General features: G+C 48.4%; 1 protein-coding gene across 1 annotated transcript in view; it reads right to left on the bottom strand.

Moving 5' to 3' along the window:
• Positions 1-1,349: 1,349 nt before the first annotated feature.
• TGFA (transforming growth factor, alpha) overlaps positions 1,350-20,052 on the bottom strand; it is a 97,525-nt gene continuing 78,822 nt past the window's right edge. Inside the window, exons 3-6 of the mRNA XM_012646446.1 lie at positions 12,038-12,155; positions 5,395-5,544; positions 2,848-2,957; positions 1,350-2,018 (exon numbers count right to left, since the gene is read on the bottom strand). Of these exons, the coding sequence (XP_012501900.1) occupies positions 2,011-2,018; positions 2,848-2,957; positions 5,395-5,544; positions 12,038-12,155 (386 nt within the window). The 3' untranslated portion in view covers positions 1,350-2,010. The remainder of the gene's footprint in view (positions 2,019-2,847; positions 2,958-5,394; positions 5,545-12,037; positions 12,156-20,052) is intronic.

The raw sequence follows: 20,052 nt of genomic DNA, 5'->3' as shown, positions 1-20,052 counted from the left end.
GTGTCAACTGATTGGTCTCTGAGCAGGATGCTACAGTCAAGCCTTAGCCCACATACCTGTTGCTGTAGGACCGGCTCAAGGAATGGAAACTTACACCTATTTTGTTTAATAATTAAAAACCCTGGAGCTATGTAATCTGCATTGCTCGGGGGCCGGCTCTGAACAGATCTGATTTCTGCATGTAGTGCTTTAGGTGTGGCATCATTAAATCAGAGTGCTAAAGTTAAGACATGGGCCACATAACTGTCTCGATTATAAGAAATAAAGAGAAAATGCACAGAAATGGTTCCTCCAGACCAGGGAAAATTAGGCAGAAGACAGAATTTTCTGACAGAAATTTCAAGCCAGTCTGATGTATTTTAAACGCCCCCTTTCACACTGTGAGTCGCTAGGTGCACTGAAGGGTTAATGGGTGGAAATCTTTCACTTTTCAAGTATTAGTAAATAAAGAGTTTCCTCACATAAGGAGTTTATGTGTTATTTCATTGTTATTCTGTTTCCAAATTTTAATGAACATCCCTAGGGAAGCACTACCCATTTTATTTGACGCAATCCATGGCCTCCCGCAGGCAGGCCCAATGGGTGAGAACATACTCGATGCTCAGGAGAACAATTCTCCTTCTCTTGAGGGAAAAGCGAGACCCACACAGCAGAGATGGCTTGTTAGAGGTTTTGTTAATAAAACTAGCAACCTGAATGGAAAAGAAAAAAAAAAATCACTGGAATATTTCTCTTAATGCTTGAAAATAAATAGGAAAGTTAAATTTCTCCTTTTAAAAATAAAGCAACAAGCCAACCAAGCAACAAAATGGAAAATAAATGACTGCCTGGTCCGTCTTTAGTGAACTTGGCCTGAAATGTCCACGGCTCCTTGCTAAGGCTCTATTCCTCCCATCCAAGTACTAACCAGGCCCGACCCTGCTTAGCTTGCGAGATCAGACGAGATTGGGCGTGTTCAGGGTGGTATGGCTGTAGACTATTTCTAACATCCTCTTAGAGGGCTCACGAGGAAGTGAATCCATTTAATCACCAAGCAGTATAGTAAGTATGGTGTTTATACTGTGCAGACACACACACAGGCACTCTCTTCCTCTCTCCCCCAACAGAGGGGGCAGATCCACGCTACTAGATTTGCTAACTTTTCTACCAGAATGTATCAGGGCATTTACCTGCTTTGTGTCTTAAATGGCATGACCTCTGAACCCCCATCTTTGCTCCTATCAGCAACTCATCCTTTGGTTGCATCTCCACACCCCCTGGAAGGTTTTTCCAAAGCCTGATCCGTGTCAAAGAGGCCAGACATTTGTAATCAGTATAGCAGTACATACATCGTTAATGTAGACGTCTGACTTAAGAGATTAAAAATAAAACCATTCTCCATCTAATAAATAAGAAATTATCTCTGAGGGTGGCAACAGCATGGGATGGTCTTCGACATCACATGTTTGTGGAAGATGTCGGGCTGGTTGAGGGTCTTGTGGCCAGAGGACGTGGCTCCTTGTAAAGTTGGCGTCTTCATGTAACAATAGGCAGTTTCCCCTTCTCCACCTTCCTCCCCGATAAGCAGATGAGAGACAACGGTAACAACTACAGAAATCTCCTACATTGGGCAGGATTCTGTGGTGGGGAGGTGTCCCACGAGAAAGAAATACAGCCCGGAATCCGTGACTGGCAGAAGACCACTGCGTACACCTGGACTCAGACACCGACCGATGCACACACCTTATCTAGGTAAACAGGAGGCCACCTCTTTGCAGTTCTTTTTTGACCAGTCTTTAAACGGTGGCCCGCTGATTGCTCCTCTAGGTCACACAGAATAACCCCAAGCAGACAGAGTTCTTGACAGAGTTTTAAAGGCCCAGAGAAGACAAAAAGGTTGTGCGGGCGATCACGGGCAGAGTAGGGAAGGTCTGCCAGTACGTCCAGGTGCCTCTGGCGGTCCTGTCCTCAAGAAGGCCTTTCTTCATTGGGCTGCCACAGTCCCCAAGCCAAACTCCTCCTCTGGGCTCTTCAGACCACTGGCAGGAAGGAAAAACAGGTTAAAAATTGTGGGCCAGCCCCTAGCCACATTGGGAAAACAAGCTTGGGATAGAGACTTGGAGATGGCATCAGCCGATGTCACCAGGTTCTCTGGGGCAGTTAGGCTCAAGTCTGACTTCTGCTGCTTTAACCTCAGGGGCCACAACTTCTGACATTGTGCTTTCAGTGCCAGAGGAAGCCAGAAAGGCTGACTGAAAGTGAATGGGTTGTAGCAGAAGGAAGGGGGTGGGGAGATGCACCCTGCTATGAGGGCCTCAGTTCCCTTAGCCTGTGGCCAGTTTCCTGGTAAGCCATGGCGTGGTGGGCAGCTCATGAACTGGTTCAGGGCTCTGGTGGCAGAATAGCCTCCCCTAAGGCCATACAAGAATGGACCCATTTATTTTTCAATGGATGGGCCCTGAGGGTATCCTTTGGGGCTGTCGTGGTGAGGCAGCATGGACACGGTCCTCAGCTCCATAGTCTGCCCAGCCTAGCATCTTCCTACCCTGGCCCTTGGTCCCTTTTGTCATTCCTCTGGACGTGTGGAGGGGAGCGCCCGGGCCCGGGAGTGAAGCACTGCTGATGTGCTCCAGCAGGGCTCCTGGGCGAGCAGCCCCAGTTCACCTGCGAGCCCTTGCCACCAGTGAGGATAAAAGAGCTCCCCTCTAAGTAAAACCCACCTTAGAATAAACTAAACCCAACCTGGTAGAATAAAATAGTCTCTTCCTGCTTTATCCTCCAGGAACTTATGTCCCAACTTAGGGAAGGTGACTGTTTTCTCCACCCAACAGTGTCTTCCAATGGAGAAAAGGCCCCTTACCCCCTTACCTGTTTCTGAGTGGCAGCAAGTGGTCCTTCCCTTCAGGAGGGCACTGGGCTTCTCATGCCGGCAGACAAGGGCCCGGCACCACTCACAGTGTTTCCGGACCTGGCAGCAGCTGTAGAGACAGAGGACACAGTCTGGGCAGGAGCTGGGCAGGAGGGGCTGGCTGGCGCAGCATCTGGCCCAGGGGCCTGCTGGGCAGCTCCAGGTTCTAAAACAGCTTTCCCATGGGGCCTCCAGAGGGACAGGTGCTGTAGGGGGCTGATGGCCTTGCAGGGCCGTGGTCCTGTGGGGCAGATGCTGGCCAACAACAAAAGCTCCTGTTGGCTGCCCCAAAGTACCAGCTCTGTTTCTTAGGCCAGCCTGGCTCCAGATTCCCTGGCTGTCAGAGGGGACTGGCCACCCACCCTGCTGCTTTTTCTATAAAGAACCAGGTGGATAATTCCACAAATGTAGTAATGGCTTCAGAACTGGGCTAAAGCAGCCACTTCAGGCTGGCAGGGCTGTGAGGGTTTAGGAAGAGGTTATTTATCAGGTATTTCCAGCAGCAAAGCAGGGAACTTGAACTGACCCATGGAAAAATGAGCGAGTCACAGATCTCAATGGGTTTGAATCCTTCTTTGAGGACTAAAATTCTCTAGCTTTGGAACATCCAATCTCTCTGTAAACCTGTGTTGCCGGAGTCCTGAAGCATCAGGGTTATGAAGGCTCCTGCCTCCCTCTGTGGGCAGGAATGGACAGTTTTCAGGGTTAGCATAAAAAAACCCCCACTGATTCTAGACCCATGAATGACTGCTTTCTCATAGCCAGCTAGCCAGGTACACCTGCCCCAGGGACTTCCCATGCAGGAGCATCCCAGGGGATCCCAGTGGGCTCAAGGCCTCTAGATCCCTCCAGGATGGGATAAACTGGTCCCAACAGGAACTTCGCAACTCTGGAGATCCCCACGCCCAGGCAATCAGCAGCTTGGCAGGGCTGAGGGCTTAGTCTCTGGCTCGTGGATTGTGAACTTGGTCTCTGGCAGGGACTGGCTGGGAAGGGCCAGAGGAGAAGTGGGATTGGCTGCCTCCCTGGGAATGAGAGATGCTGTCTAGGTGTCTAGATCGTACCTGTCTCCAGAAAGTCTGTAAATTAGCTTTTAGGTTGCTCTGGGGAGGCCCATGTGGGCTCTCCTAAGTCACCTAAGGGGTCTCCTAAGACCCTCCTGGCCACCGAAGCAGGACTATGGAAGGATGGGTGAGCACACACAGCTAGTTGGCCATGAGAGGCGAGGCCAGTGGCTTACTGGCTTGTTCCTGCTCCTTTAGGGGGGGTTCTTCTGAGTGGCAGAGGCCTGGCTATGTCCCAGCCTGAACCAGGGCTGTCTTCTTCCTGCAAACACACTTTCCTAAGACCCCTGGGAGTGGAATGGATACTGCCTGGGGAGGGAGGTGGGGCCAGCCCAGTTCAGACTTCATTTCTCACCATGTAATGCTGGCCTGGCCAGGAGAAGGGTGTGAGCAGGCTGTGGCTACTGTCAACCAGCCGGGGCTCTAAGGGGTGCCCCATTTATTACCAGAACCAGGGCACATGCTTCATTCAGATGTCCCAACAGCAATGAGCCAACAGGACAGTCTCTTATTTATCTGTCCGAATCGTAGGCAATCTCAGAGGGTTTAAGTCTGGCTTCCTGCATCGACATGTAGCTGCTTACTCCAGCCCGTGCTAGAGTGGCCCATCCACCGTCTCCACCATAAATTAATCTACACTGAACTGGGCGGCAGCCTTTGACTGTTCTGTGAATTCCTCGTGCATATCCAATTAGGTATAAATCCTCTAAGAGCTTGCTGTGCGACTTAGACTTCAGATATTCCCAGGGAATAAACCTGGCACAGTACCACAGGCTGGGACTATAGCACAATATTCCCAGAATTTCTCACCCTGCAGAGCAGTCCAGGCAGGAGACATGAGAAAGCTAACGGGGCTAACCCACATCTGAAAAGGGCTTCTCTCAGTCTAGGGCTCAGGAAGGCTTCCTGGAAGATGCCACATGGAAACTGAGTTTTGGAGGATGAGGAGGCGCAGAGAAGAGGAGAAAGGCGAAGAGCTATGCAGAGTGATGGTCATTAGCTTGTAGAAGTAGCCAACAGTGGCTCCCAACTTGGCTTTAGGATTTGCAAAGTGCTTTCTGCAGAGAGGAAGCACTTCTGCTACTGCCCAAAGGAGGCTGGGAGTTGTTTCTGGTTCTCTCTTGAGCACCTTCCCATTTCATCACTATTCTGAAGACTCCAACACAACGGTGAAGAGAAAGAGCATGCCTGTTGCTCTACACTGGCTTCTGGCAGTACATGAAGCCACCGCTGGGGACCTGCCCAGGATGCATGAGGCCTTTACACAGCTTGGCTGCCATGACATGCCAAGAGGCATCGAAGTTCCTCTTAGCTTTGCTGATGCTGTTCAGACATCCCAGCAGTAAGCTGCGCTGAGGTGGCCCTGTTATCTAGATGTGCAGCAGGTGTCCCTGGTAGGGCAGGCAGGCAGGGGACCTGACCTCAGGGACAGCAAATACTCACTGTATCAGCACACACGCAATGATGAGGACAGCCAGGGCCACGATGGAGACCACCACCAAGGCGGTGATGGCCTGCTTCTTCTGGCTGGCAGCCACCACGGCTAGGAGGTCTGCGTGCTCACAACGTGCACCCACGTACCCAGAATGGCAGCTGGGGAAAAAAGGAATGTCAGTGCACTCTCCTGAGAGAACGTCTTGTTCCCAAATCCCCAGGGAGGGCTGGGCTGGAGGGACCTAGAGCTTGCAGGAAAAGCCCAAAGGGGCCCTGCCATCTTTTGCCATTGGAGGCAAAGGTGTCAGCAAAATACCTCCTATTCCCTGCCACAGGCACCACTTGCTTGGAGAAGGAGAGGGAAGCTAGTCGCCCTCATCACCTGGACGAAAGCTCCACGGTTACTGCTACTATCGGGGAATAAAGACAGCAACTGTGTTCATGCCATGAACTTCATTTCGGCAGTTCATAAAAACCCAGGTTATTTTTAAATCAAATGTGTATTTTCAGAATTTCCGATGACGACAGAAAGAAAACATGCTAAATCAGTTGGAGACAGGCTGTGGTTTGCTTTTTTATCTTCTTCCTCAAGTGTAATTAGCTCTGCAAGTATTTACCAGGTGGCCTAGTGTGCAGGGAACCTCCTGGGGTAGCCGGCAGGAGGTTAAATCCAGCACCACTGCCTGGTCACCGTAGGACTGGAGAAGTCACTGTGCTCCTGTGAACCCTCAGCATCCAACGATACCTGGGCCACCTCCACTCCAGGCTTAGTAAAGGCACAAGCAAGGTCATGTTTGAACGTATGTGTAGCCTGTAAAGTGCCGTGCCAATACCAGGTGACATTATTCCTGATACTGCTGCTGCTCAGCATCAATAACAGCCTCCTGCTATGCACAGGTGATTCCCCCTTGATGGTGCTTCAGGAAGTGCCCTGGCCAGAAGGAAGTGCTGGTCATTTTCTTTCACAGGCTTTTTCCCTCCCAAGCATATGATTCTTCTCAACAGAAAATACTTAGCTTAGACACTGGTCCCTTTGGTATGGGGTGACATTCTTATTGTCAATAAAAATGTTTGATCACTATCTCCTTCTCAGGTGGGGTCGCCCTCCCATAGAGGATGTCCTTCAGGGGCAGCCCTGTATCACATGATAGATTTAAAATTTTGTTTTATTTCTCCCTGCCCCCCAAGATGTGGCAATGATAGCTAAAGGCCTCTGAAGAACAAGGAAGACTGAAAGGGGATTAAGGTCCCGGTGTGTCTGCTGTTGTGGGGGCTGGCGGGGCCGGCCCCAGAGACACTGTATTTGTGATTCCCCTAACCCTGTGCCCCGGGGCTGCCAGACCCAGGAAGTCAGAGGGGACTTGGAGCCGTAGGATAAATACGGTATATTTTCCTGAAGCACAGATTTTGCCCAATGTTAACAAAACTTTAAACACTTTAATGTTAAAGGAATAGGTATTGTATAGGTTTAAGATTTATGGCAAAGAGGAAATGCTGAAAAAACAGCTGCTCAAGGCTACAGTCTGGGATGTCAGGGTGGACAAGCTTTCTGTCTTTAGTGCTGCTTAGTGGAAAAGTCTTTCACTAACCGTTTTTATTCCAAAGCCCAATTGTTATGTACCATATTTAAAGGTATATAAGCCCTACAACCTTCTGCTGCAGGCGCTGGGGAGGAGTGGGCTGGAGTAAGGGCTTCCTTTGTAGCTTTGATCCAAGGGTCTCTTGAGACAGCTATGGGTTCCGTGATCTGTCCTACTTTCACACTCCTTTTTCAGTAGGACATTACAATGTCCCTCAGCTGCAGTGACAGCAGCCACACTAGCAAACACTTGAGCTCTTAAGCTCGGTTGGGAACTGGGCTTGCATGTTCTCCAGTGCTAATAGAACTTTCTGTGATGATGATAGAGTCTATATCTGGCAGTCAAATACAGTACTGGCCACCTCAAGGCACTGAGTGCTTAAAATGTGGCTAGCGCGATTGAGAAATTAAATTTTAATGAATGAACTAAATCAATTAATTTAAACAGCCCCGTATGTCTAGTGGCTCTTGTCTTAAAAGCAATTGCGCTATATGCATTATCGTTGCTGGGTCCTCATTACGATCCTATGAAGTACCAGCACACAAAAAGTTTTGTACACAAAGAAATTGAGGCTCAATGGGGCTAAGTCACTTGCAGGAGAGATTCAGCGGGATTCTACCACAATCCATGCCTTTAGCTGCCACGTTATCTCACTATCTGCTTCTGATGGATGTAGGGGGAGAGGAGGACATGTACTTTCTCCAGACGTGGATGGGAGTGATGTCATGCATCTGAAACCCTGCCCCTACACCTGATGACTGTCGAGATGATAGTAGATCTACATAAAGAGGCTCAAGTACCAACAAGAAAACCGCCCCCTTCCTGAACTCTTGGTCCCACGGGCAGCCTGCTCGTGCACCGATGGTGGTCAGGTCTCTCTGGGTGTTTAAGTCTGCTCAGATTCCACTGGAATGTCCTGTGGCCAGGGCCATGTGGAATGTTTTCTTTGGCTGACAGCAAATTGTTTTCACACTTTGCTGTGGGAAAGTTGTCAGGGAATTCAGTCACTGGGGAGCATTTTGGACAGGTGAGAAACTTCAAACTGGTTGCCTACACTAGAACCCTTAAAACTTGTCACCTGTCTGGCTTCCTTTACCCGTTTTCTTTTGTTTGAAGGCTTCCACAGGTGGCAGACCAACAGTTTGAGGAATCTGCCTCAGGGAAAAAGTGATGCTGGCATCCTAACCTTGCCTTTCTATAGCTTGGCTGTCTTTGGAAATTCTTTTCCCATTAGTTTCTGATGTGGTCAGGTACTGGGGGGTGCGGTGGGGGTTTTATTAGAGGGAGCTATAATACACAATCTAGGGCTCATCTGAAGCATAAACATTTAGGAATAATTTTCACTACCTTTATTATTTGTTTTCATTTTTTTCTTCCCCTCGTTTTTATAGTGTGAGGCTCTCTGGAAACCTAATGACTATTGTTCTCATGGAAGACAAAGTTTAAGAATGACAATATTTTAGAAAGAGCTCCCTCTCTCGAGACTCTAATCTTGGCTCCCTGTGGGTTTTCTTTATAAGGCCATGACAGATGGGGCCTTATCTCAAGGAATGTCAGTTTTATTGACCAGAATGTGTGCGTGTCAGCTCCCCAAAGCTGGGGCGGTTCATAGCAGCAGGGATAGAATGTTCTGCTTTCTCTGCACAGACTTGGAGTTTCTGGTCTAACGGGAATTAACTAATCAGAACGTTCTTCTAGGTGCTGCAAATACAAAAAGGTATAAGGTGTGGTCCTGTCTGCCCAGAGCTCACAAGCCAGCATGGGGGTAAGGGAGGGTGGGATGGCACTTCATCCTTGGCCCCCCACTACCCTCCCCTGTCAGAGCTGGAGGGGTGTGCAGAGGACCCTGTCTAGGGGCTGGGCACACGCAAGCCCTCGGGGGTCATGCGGGCAGCTGAAGCTGGTCAGGCAGGCTAGTGTGAGCAGGACAGCTGTGGCAACAGGTGGCTGGGGACCACCATTCTGCTTTGGTGTCAGGGCATATCGGGGACAGGTGGAAAATGGAGAGCTGCAAAGGGCAAGCCCCGTCTGGGCTGGTGGAGTGGGAACACCTGAATCCCAGAGGAGTGGCTGTGTTTGGGAATTCAGGCCTGTTGCTGCCATTGTCCTGTTTAGTCAAGAGAGGCTGGTCATCTGCATGGCAATGTGGAACCTGCCTTCTAAAATGTGGACGACAAATTAAAGCCATGAAAGAACAATGTGGGACATGTTCTCCTGCCACATAAAACATGTCTGTGGGCTGAATACTGCCCCTGAGCCACTGAGATTCAGTGGGGAAACTGAGGTAAAGAGGCAGTTATTGCTGGCATGGCTGTGCTTCCGCCAAGATGGTCAGCTTTTCTAGACATGAGGGGGTCTTGGCTGTGTCTGTAGACCCTACATGTGGCCCCCGGGAAAAACTTAAGATTGTGTGATCAGAGAACTGAGCTTGGGAATGACCCATCTTTCTCTGGGGCAAGGTATAGCTACAGGGCATGATGCCAACACCCTTGCTGGAAACAAAAGAGCTTGGTGATTTGAGGTGAATTTTGCCAGGCTGAGGCAGAACGTCCTCTGGGTTGGGTTTGGGGTGATCAGACTGAACCCCACCTCTGCCAGTTCCTAGCTCTGAGACTCTGGGCAAGTTGCTTCACTTCTTTCTCCTTCACACAACAGGGCAATGATCCCCACTGAGAGGGGAGCTGTGAGGACTCCATGAGTTACCTGATGCAGAATGCTGGGGACCATGCCTGGCACAAACTGAGCTTTTATTGTGAGTTTTCTATTAATACTCAGATTTATAATGTGGGTGGGGGAGACATCTACCAAAATGTAATGGTGTGTGAATGTGATGGAGAATTATCTCCCTTGGATAAAGAGCAGGGCTTGGGACTTAGACTGAGGACAACAGAAGGGCAGCTGCCCACCCCCAGCTCTTAGAAGGCTTCCAGCAGCCGAGGCGGGTCTCAGCCACAGATACGGTGATTGCCCAGCTTGACTGGTGGCCCAGGCTCCAGGCAGCCCTTGATCTGGTGAGGAGGGAATGTGAGGAGGAAAAACTGAGTTTCTGACCTACTTTTGATCAGAACCAGGTAAAGACATGCCCTCTTTCTCTAAAGAGGGTTGTCCCAACCCATAGCCTGGCCCACACTGAGGCCCTGCATGCCTGACTCTGGCCTAGCACTGGGCACAGCCGCGGGGACAGTGCCTCCTGCCCCTTGTTCAGGGAGGCCTCCTGACATCTGGGTCAAGAGGCCAAACTTCCTTCAGGGCCAGTGTTTTTCCACAATGACCAGGGCACCAATGAAAACAATCCCATCAATCCCCCAGGGGCCCCTAATGTGTTAATTATTAATTATTAATAAGAATGATAATCATGAATAATGACAGCATCTGTCATCATCGTGCTTTGTGTTTACAGGGTGGGGAGGCCTCTCATCGGAGAGAGACTCTTAGCTCTGTAGACATTTCCAGGAGGAAGGTGGCCAGCGGCCTCTCCCTCTTCCTCTCCAGGTGAGGCTCTGAGGCACCCAAGGGCCCCGCCCAGGCTCATGCAGCTGCACCACAGACAGAGGAAGCTTTGCCCCCCCGCCGCTGACTATGGCAGGCTCTCCTGGTCCCCAGGCTGTCCCAGGCAGACGCATCTGACACGCTTAAGCATCATGGTTAAGAACTCAGCCACAGGAGCCAGAGAAGCTGGGTTTCAATCCAAGCTCTGCTACGTGGCCTGGGCACAACCTGTGCTTACCTCATGGGGTCGTTATGAGCAACGAATGTATAAATGCGTGGATCGGGTTTGAAACAGTGCCTGACGTGAAGCAAAACCTCAAGAAATGCCAGTTTTTATTAACATTTAGTACGATTTACTTGTGCTATTAGGTTGGACCATATGAAATTGCTGACTTTCAACCATTTTTGACCTAGAAACATAGCAATTTCATATGGTTCAGTGGTTCTTAACTGGGGGTGATTTTGCCCTGCAGGGGACATTTGACAATGTCTGGAGACATTGTTGACAGTCACAACCGGGGTGGTGGTGCTACTGGCATCTAGTGGGTAGAGGCCAGGACTGTTGCTGGTGCCCTTTAATGCATGGCTCGGTCCCCACAACAGAACCATCTGGCTCCAAATGTCAATAGTGCCAAGGTTGAGTACAGGCCCACCTGATAGTATTCTACTATGGACAGGTTGTCTCAAAATATCTCTTTCTAAAACTTACCAGGCTCCCACTGCCTAGTGAAGAAAGGCTCACTTCCAGCAGGCTCTGGTATCCAACTTGTCTCCTCCCTGCCTCCCTGTTGTGGCCACACTGACCTGTAACAGCAGGTTCCCCTGGAAACTCCAGGTCTGGAAAACCTCTCTGCTCTCCTACTAGTCAAACCCTACCACCTGCTTTGAGAAGCTTTCCTCCCCCAAGCTGGCTGGCCATGGCAATCACCATGGCTCTTACCTAACGTGATTCTTGCATCCCACTCCTACAGATTCTGATCCTGCAGGTCAGGGTGGGGCTAAGCAATACTTTAAGAAACTGCCAGGAGGCTGATGCTTGGCCAGGTGTGGAAACCACCGTGCCCTGGCATGCATCTTTATTTCTAAGTTGCACCTTATTGCATGAACACTGTGCATGCTGGCCCTTTGCATGCATTTCCAGCTCATTTTACTATTAATAGCTGGACTGCAAAGATGCTGGAGGGCAGAAACCTCATTTTATCGACTCTGGGCCACACAAAGGCATCCAGCCCCATGCCTTGCCTTCCAGGAATTCTAAGCAGTGAATTAAACTCTAAACCAGAAATGTTCAGATTTTGCTGAACCCAGGAGTCACCTGAGATGCTTGTTAATAATACAGAGCCTCAGGCTCCAACCTCCAGGGGTTTTGCCTCAGTGGCTCTGGGCTGGGGGCCCTGGAACCTGGAGTTTTAGCCAGCTGGTTTTGAAACAGGTATCCCTCAGCCTGCTGCTCTGATCCTCCAACGTGCCTGGCTCCAGGGGTCTCAGGGATCTCTGACAAGCCTTGCGGAGGTAAATGCTCTTTTAACTGGATGCTGGACCACCCCCAGCCCCAGCACTCCAGGAGACCAGGGGATACTTACACACATGCTGGCTTGTCCTCCTGCACCAGAAACCTGCAGGTTCCATGGAAGCAGAACTGAGTGTGGGAATCTGGGCAGTCGTTAAAATGAGACACCACTGCTGCGGCCATGGGCGGGTCTGCCGGGGAGAGGAAAGACACTGGGCTCAGATTCAGGCACAGCTGCCACGTGTACCCCTGTGGTCCCCACCCCACCTGTCAAGAAGGTGGAGCCCCTGATGGCTGGAACTAGGGTCCCCACCTGGGCACCCCTTCCTCCGCTCTCCCTTCCTAACTGCCAGGACCAGAGCTCCTGCCTTGAGTGATTTCTGGCTTTTTTGGTTTTTTGTTTCTATAGACAGCAAAACAATCTGTGTAAAAGAATCAGTGTAATTCAAAGATACCAGAGCAATTTTACTATTTCAACCCAAGAGCTACCTAATTTTCCTTTTGCAAAGTGACAGAGATCATTTTTAAAAGATAGTCTTCATAAAGTTTGTTTTAAAAGAAATCAGAAGAAAGGAAATAGAGTATTCTGTAACCATTAAATGAGTGCAGAAGCAGAATAGTTAATGATGCAAAAAGATGCTTATGATATACTGTAAGTGACATAGATGGATTTCCAATATGGTCTGTATAGTGTGATTCCACTTTACTAAAAGACACAAATAGAAATCTGGATATGAAGAAGTCTGGGAAGGATATACACTAATATGGCAGCAGGGCTTCTCTCAGATGGTGGGAGTAGGAGTGATAAGGCTACAAAGATTACTTAAAGCGAAGAAATCCATGTGAGAGTGGCACAGTCAGTATCCAGAAAGCCACGAGGGGGACAGAGCAAAAGGGGCCGAGTTGGGGCTGAGACGTGTCCTCCACATAGCCCTGGTGCCATAACTCTCGTGAGCTTGTGGTGGACACCAAACCTCCAGGGTTTTCCTTCCTTGGCCTTCAGACAGGAATAAAAATAGCCAATTTAGGAGCATTGGAATGCACAGCACACCAACAGACCTGCTGACCAGCAGAAAAGGCATCCCTTTGGACTGATTTTATTCCACTCGCATAGGCTCCTTTTGTCCAAATAACAAGGTAGGCGTGGTAGGTAGCTGTCTCAAGATGGCACCATCGAGGCAGTTTCCATGGCTTCTTTCAACACGTCCCCTTATGCTTGTGTTTTGGGTATTTGAGGAGTGGGTCTTTTCCATTTAGCTTCTGGGGGAAAAAACTTGTTCTTGGAGCTCTTCCTCTCTGAGAAAGGACAGGACATTTCATATTGTGGGGTTTTAGACCACCACTAAATATTAAACTCCTGTTGCTGTCTATTCATGAATTGCTTCTAGAAGTATCATCTCTTTAGAAATCCCATAATTCCAGTGGAAAAAGCAGAGGCTAAAAATACAACAGAATCCTTGACGTGGAGGAGGGAGAGCACGTAGTGGTTAAAACATGGGCTTTGGAGTCAGAGAGACATGGGTTTGCATCCTGCCACCTGGCTGAAGCAGCTGGCCTCCCATAGCCTGCTTCTGTATCCACAAGATGGGAGTCCCCCTGCTCCCGGGTGCTCTGAGGTGCAGTGAGGTAATGCTTGTTAAGTACTGAACCTAATCCACAGCACTCAGCTGTTAGCTCTCCTACTATCATTGACAATCCCAAGATACGAATGAATCCCCCATGTGATAAGACCACTGTAGTATGTAATCCCCCCATAAATTCAGTGACATGGAACTGAAAGTCCAACTGTCCCCTTCAGCCCCTAATGAGTTAGTTTCTTCTGCACATGAGGACAAGCAGAGAAGACCAAAGCCAGGGGGGATGTCAACCTGGGGCTGCCGGGTTCTCTGTGGAGCAGCAGCCTCCAGGACTACTGTGGTTCAACTGCCCGGCTGATTATAGTTCCCTGCGAGTCCCGGGCCTGGGAGCCTGATGAACAGGCTCGGTCACTCGCTAATATTGGCCACCGGCATGCTGAATTGGGACCAGAAGGGTCTCCTGCAGTTCGCATCACTGGCTTCTCTGTGCTCACTGAACTCATCAAGGAGCAAACATGGAGAGATGAAGGGGCTAGAAACTGTGGATCTAATTTGATTTAGATGTTCAAAAGGCTTTTTTGATAAGCTGCACAAAAGGCCATTTAAACCACCACCTCTAAGTGGCTAAAGTCCCTTGTCAGTGCTTCGAACTGGGCTCCTCCAAGTGTGGGCTCCATATAGACAGCTTCACATCCCTGGGAGCTTGTCAGAAAGCCCAGTTCACGGGCCCCACCCCAGATCTACGGAATCAGGATGTTTGGGCTGGGGCCCAGGAAGCTGTGTGTGAGCTCTCCAGGTGATTTTCTAAACATCAGGTTTATTAAGATAGAATTGCTATCCAGTGACGCTCGTCCTGCAGCGGATTCTGAAGCACACTAATGTTTGAGACACACAGGCCGCGCTACGCAGGAAACAAAGGACAGAGACTAACAGCCTCTTGGAAAAGTATAAAGGCCAGGGCTTCCGTAGGGGATCCTTTATGGAGCCAGTCATCTTCCAGCTTTTCAAACTCCTGTGTGATTCTAAAGCCTTAAATCTGCTGAAATTCTTTGTGGTGTAGTATCAGGTCAACAGAAATACATTAAAAGAAGAAAAAAACAAAAACAAAAACCCTGGACATGTCTTTTGGGAACACTTCTCTTCCAAACTGATTGGTGAGGAGTGGACTCAATGCCATGGGCTCATTTTACCTCCACTGATGGACACTGTGCCTCTTCTTGTAAACTCAGAGGAGGCAGGAGGTATTATAAAAATAGGTACCATAAGAAGGGGATGCCAGTGAGAAAGAAGTGTGTATAGGAGAGAGGGAGGGAGGGAGACAGAGATGGGCGAGGGGTGTTGAGAGAGAGATGGGAGTAGGGGGAGAGAGAGGGAGAAGAGGGAGGGACCCAGAGAAAGAAACAGAGAGAGACAGAGGCAGGCAGAGAGAGAAGAAGGAGAGATCAGGGCAAAGGAAAATAAGGGTAAGGAGTAGCAGAGAGCAAAGAAGTCAGGTGTCAGGTTGGTATACAAGGATGCACATCAGACAGGCACGTGCACATGCTAAAGCTGAGTGGCAAGTCTAGCTTGGTGCCTCCTAGCAGTCTAAGCAAAGATGCACAAGGTTTGTTATATAGAAACATGTTTGTTATATAGAAACATGTCTGTTCTGCATAGGCAGTACAGGCTCACTTTCCCTAATCTATGGTCAGAGAGCAGCTTCTCTTCTGCAGGTGTTTTGAAGGGGACTTCATGCGCTATGGTAAACAACATCTTGAACAATTTCCCAAATCCCAAAGAAGCATCTTCCAATGTAAACTGTGTCCTTCACTTCACGTAGCTCACTAAGAAGCCAGAAGAGTCTAAGCTTGAAGAAACTCCATGCAACAGGAACGGTGAGGGCAGATGACACGTGGTGCTTTTGTTCACTGCATTCAGAGACCAGGGTGAAAATGAGGAGTTGATGCTCAGAATGCAGCTGCTGGTCGTCTGTCACCCCACCTGTCTGTCTCAACCCAACAGCACAGAGGGGATTGAAGGGAGCTCATGCTGGATGACTATTACAATCATTGAAAGATTGTTTATTTAAAAAAAATACCACTTTTTCCTAGTTACAAATGTGATACATGCATTTTCAAAACTTTTGAAAGCTCCACACATTTCCTAACTACAAAAGTGATACATTTGGGGAAACTTTTTGAAAATAATAAAAATAAATAAATGGTACTTGAATAAATTAAAAAGCTTCTGCACAACAAAGGAAACAACAGCATAAATAGACGACCTATAGAATGGGAGAAAACATTCCCAAACTATACATCTGGTAAAGGGCTAATACCTAGAGTCTACAAAGAACTCAAACAAATCAGCAAGAAAAAAACCCCAAAAAACCCAAACATCCCCATTAAACAGTGGGCAAAGACATAAGCAGAAGTTTTTCAAAAGAAGATAGACAAATGGCCAAAAAACATATAAAGAAATGCTCAATATCACTAATCATCAAGGAAATGCAAATTATTAATAAAACCACAATGAACTATCACCTTACCATTGTCAGAATGGCCATTATTAAAAAGTCAAAAAAAACAATAGGTGGATGCAGAGAGAAGGAACACTTATATACTGTAAGTGGGACTGCAAATTAGTACAACCTCTATGGAAAACAGTATGGAGAGTCCTCAAAGAAATAAATGTAGATTTACCATTTGATCTAGCAATCCCACTACTAAGTACCTACCTGAGGAAAAGAAGTCATTTTTATCAAAAGACAGCTGCACTCGAATGTTTATTGCAGCACAATTCACAATCACAAAGATGTGGAATTGACCTAAGTGCCCATCTATTCAGGAGTGGATTAAGAAAATGTGGTGTATGTATACCATGGAGTACCACTTGGCCATAGAAAAGAATGAAATAATGTCTTTTGCAGCAACTTGGATGGAATTGGAGAACATTATCCTAAGCAAAGTATCTCAGGAATGGAAAAGCAAACACCATATGTGCTCCCTAATAACTGGGAGCTAATTGATGGGCATATACTGGCACAAAGAGATGTAAAGGTCATTGGAAATCAAGATAGAGGGAGGGGCAGGAGGGGAGGGGTTAAAACCTACTTACCAGGTACAATGAACACTATTTAGGTAACGGGCACACTAAAAGCCCTGACCTAAGCATTATAAAATGTATCCATGTAACAAAAACATTTGTATTCCCTTAATATTTTGAAATATAAAAAAAAGAAATACCGATATATAAGTATCATCTTAGAGAATAAAACCTACCTTTAATTCACCACTTAGAAACATGTAAGTACACACAGCACGAGAATAGCACATAAGGTTATTGTTTCTATTCTGTTACATGCATTCTCCCCCCACCCCATGCAATCTCAAGCATCTTAAAAACAAGCGATTTAGTTCAAGACTCTGCACAGGGTCTGTCCTGGCCCCCGACCCAGAGAAGTTCAATGTGTACAGTGTGTAGGATGGGTCCTGCTTCCACTGGCATATTCAGCAGCTTTGGAGCTTGTCCCAGGTTTTCAAATAGGGGATGCGATTCAAACTTAAGAACTAAGTGACGAGGGAAGAGTGGGCCAAACGACGGTCTCAAGGGTGAGCCACACTGTGGCCACTCTGTAATTCCTGTGCACCCTGGGGCTGAGCCAGAACAAGGGGAGGCATCGGGGCTTGCCAGTCCCTAGGGTGCTGTGCAAGCCTCGTGGGCTAATGTACTTTGCTAAAGCCCCGTGCAAAGTGTGAGGCTGGCAACGCGTGAGGGAGGAGTAGTTGTTGTTCCCATTTGGGGGCCCTTAAAGGGGTTTGTCTCAGATCCCACCAGATGCAGCAAAGAACATCCCCAACACCACAGCATGGTCAGCTCAGACAGACAAGACCACTCCTACTGACTCAGGAGGAAAGGCACTCTGGGGAGGGGAGAGGCGGGGGAGCCACTTATTTAGTGCTTGCTAAGTGCCAGGTGCTTTCCTTACATTGTCTTAGAATGGAGGCAGGACAGGTGGCCACACGGGGCAGGGATTTGCTCAGCACCATCTCCTCATGGGGGGTAAAGCTGCCTCTAGTTATTTTTATAAAAATGAGCATTATAAGGAAACCCCCAAATTCCCAGTGTCTTCCCCAAGAATGGGGAAGCTTCTCACAGTCTCTGAGTCTATATCTCCTTTTCTTCTCTTCTGGCTTCTCTCTTATCCTGTTCTTTTTCTATCTTCCTCTATTCTCTCTCCCTCCCCCACCCCCCCGGTTTATTTTTTTCTTTTCTTTCTGAAAACTCAGGAAAATTGTAAGTGAAGGAAGGAAAGGCCAAAATCACTTAGAAAAGGAAGGCAGTGAAGGCCTCCCCAAGACGCCACTGGAGGGAAGAGAAGGGCTGGCCCCAGCCCCCAGGGCCCTGTACCGTCTCCTCCAGGCACCGAGTCTGATTAGCACTCAGGGCTGATAGGAAAAGCAAATGTTCCGGTTTTCAGAACAGATGTCATATCAAGCCCACCAGCAGCTGGAGTTTCAAAGCTGCTCAGTTCCTGTTGCCATGAAATTTATGAGGCCCCTCCAACATGTTAACCAAACACACATCTTGCAGACACCACTGTTCTCGGGGGAAGCTGTGAAAGATTTGCCCAGAGACCACAGACCCACTAATAGGGCCTGGAGCCCCGCCCCACTCACAGGAAGAGGGTCTGGAACAGCAATCTGGGGGCAAGGAAATCCCAGATTCAATTCACAGGAGGGGTCTCTGCAGTTCAGAGAAGCCAGGGAGGCGGCCATCTGGACAGCCCCTTCCAACTGCCCTGCTCCCAGGGGAGCAGCGTCCACACCCATGAGTACAATCACCCCCTTGAAAAGCAACTCTAATTGGACTTCATGCCACGCTGGCCAAGTGGAACCGGCTGAGGCTGTGGCCCTTAACTTTCTTCCCCAGATGTCCAGAGTTGTGAACAAGTTTGCCCGTTGCAAAGCTTAAGTCATTTATAGCCATTTCACAACTTTCTCAAATATCACGGCTAAGTTTCTGACAGTTTAAAAATGACGTCTTGCTTTTCAGTAGGGACTTTCAGCCAAGCCTTTTACTTTCAGCCAAGACTTTTGACCTGGGACTGAATATTTTCTCTTCAGACACTACAATGGCAAAGCCAATGAATGCTTCTTGAACGCCTAAGAGAAAAGGCAGTAGACTTGAGTGAAGATGGGAGTGAGCCGGCAGCTCCCTGCCAAGCAAGGGAGGGTATCCATCTGAGAGGCACACTCAAGACTTCCAGGACCCAGCGCTTCCATTTGATCCTAAGTCCAGGCTGGAGTCACCGCAGTTCTGGGCTAAGGTCTGGGGTGGGAGGCCCAATGCAGGGTGGCAGCAGGCCCAGTTTCCAGGGATGGAACTCCAAGTTCAGGAGGTGATGCATGAACCTCCAAACTCAGCCATGGTGGGAAGGAGAGGCTGGTAGGGAGGCTTACGCTCGGGTGGCAGAAGTGCTAAGCCAGGGCTTTGAGAAGCAAACGGTCTAGAACCCAGGTGCCTGTCTGGATGTGTGTGTGTGTCTGGATGCCTGGTGCCTGTGTGTGTGTGTGTTGGGAAAGCAGATATGCAGTCGGACGAGTCACCAGTAGTATCTGACCCCAGTGGGGTTCATTCCGCTTCTGCTTATTTTGAAGGCAAAGGCAGAGTTTGCATCACTTAATGTACTTTTTTCTATTATCAGATAACACAAACACAGAAATACTTTGCCAGGTTTCTATTCCACCTAAAGTATCTGGGCTTAGAGTTTTTAACCCAATTGTGGATTTTCTGAGGTTGGACTATGATGATGATGATGGCAACTTATTATTAATAGCAGCTACTACTGATAGACTGTCTATTAACTGCAAGTGCTAGGCCCAGCATTTTACAGAGAGAATTCTATTTAATACTCACTAAAATCCTGTGAGGGAGCCGTTACTATCTCAGTCTTCCAAATGAGGAAAATGGAGCCGAGGGAGGTTACGGCTGTTCAATGTCACTCTGTCAGCAAATGGCAGAGCTGAACCCAGATCTCGTGGTTGGTGTCCTCTAAAGCTCTCACTCTGTCTAACATCACACTGTTACTTTAGAGGGTGTGTGTGTGTTAAGAAACCCTTACGGGCAGCTTCTGCACTCAAGATGACACTTTCATGTGGAGAATAAACAAATCAGGAATTACTGGAAAGTTTTCAGAGATATTTTAGAATTAAAAAGGCTAAGAGTCCCAAGGCCAGTGGGTTTAATTAGCGGAGAGGCTTTAGGAATTGAAAATAAAACTTCAGTGAAATCCTATGAAGGGTGGGCTAAAACCAGAGTCTGTGTGTATCCTTGTAAAGATGCACAACACACATGTCAACGTGGCCTCTTATTGCACCCCAACTCCTGCAGGAACCCTACTGCCTCCCCCGAAAAGCACGAAGAGGGGGGAGGCAGGTGAGAGATTGCAAGTCTGCATTCCAAATTCGTTATGGATTAGGATAAGATGGAAAGAGAAGGGAGAGGCACTGGACAAAGATGATTATTCCCT

The sequence above is a fragment of the Propithecus coquereli genome, unplaced genomic scaffold (assembly GCF_000956105.1).
Source record: "Propithecus coquereli isolate 6110/MARCELLA unplaced genomic scaffold, Pcoq_1.0 Scaffold243, whole genome shotgun sequence".
In the NCBI taxonomy this organism is placed as follows: Eukaryota; Metazoa; Chordata; class Mammalia; order Primates; family Indriidae; genus Propithecus; species Propithecus coquereli.
This window is presented reverse-complemented; position numbering and strand designations above follow the sequence as displayed.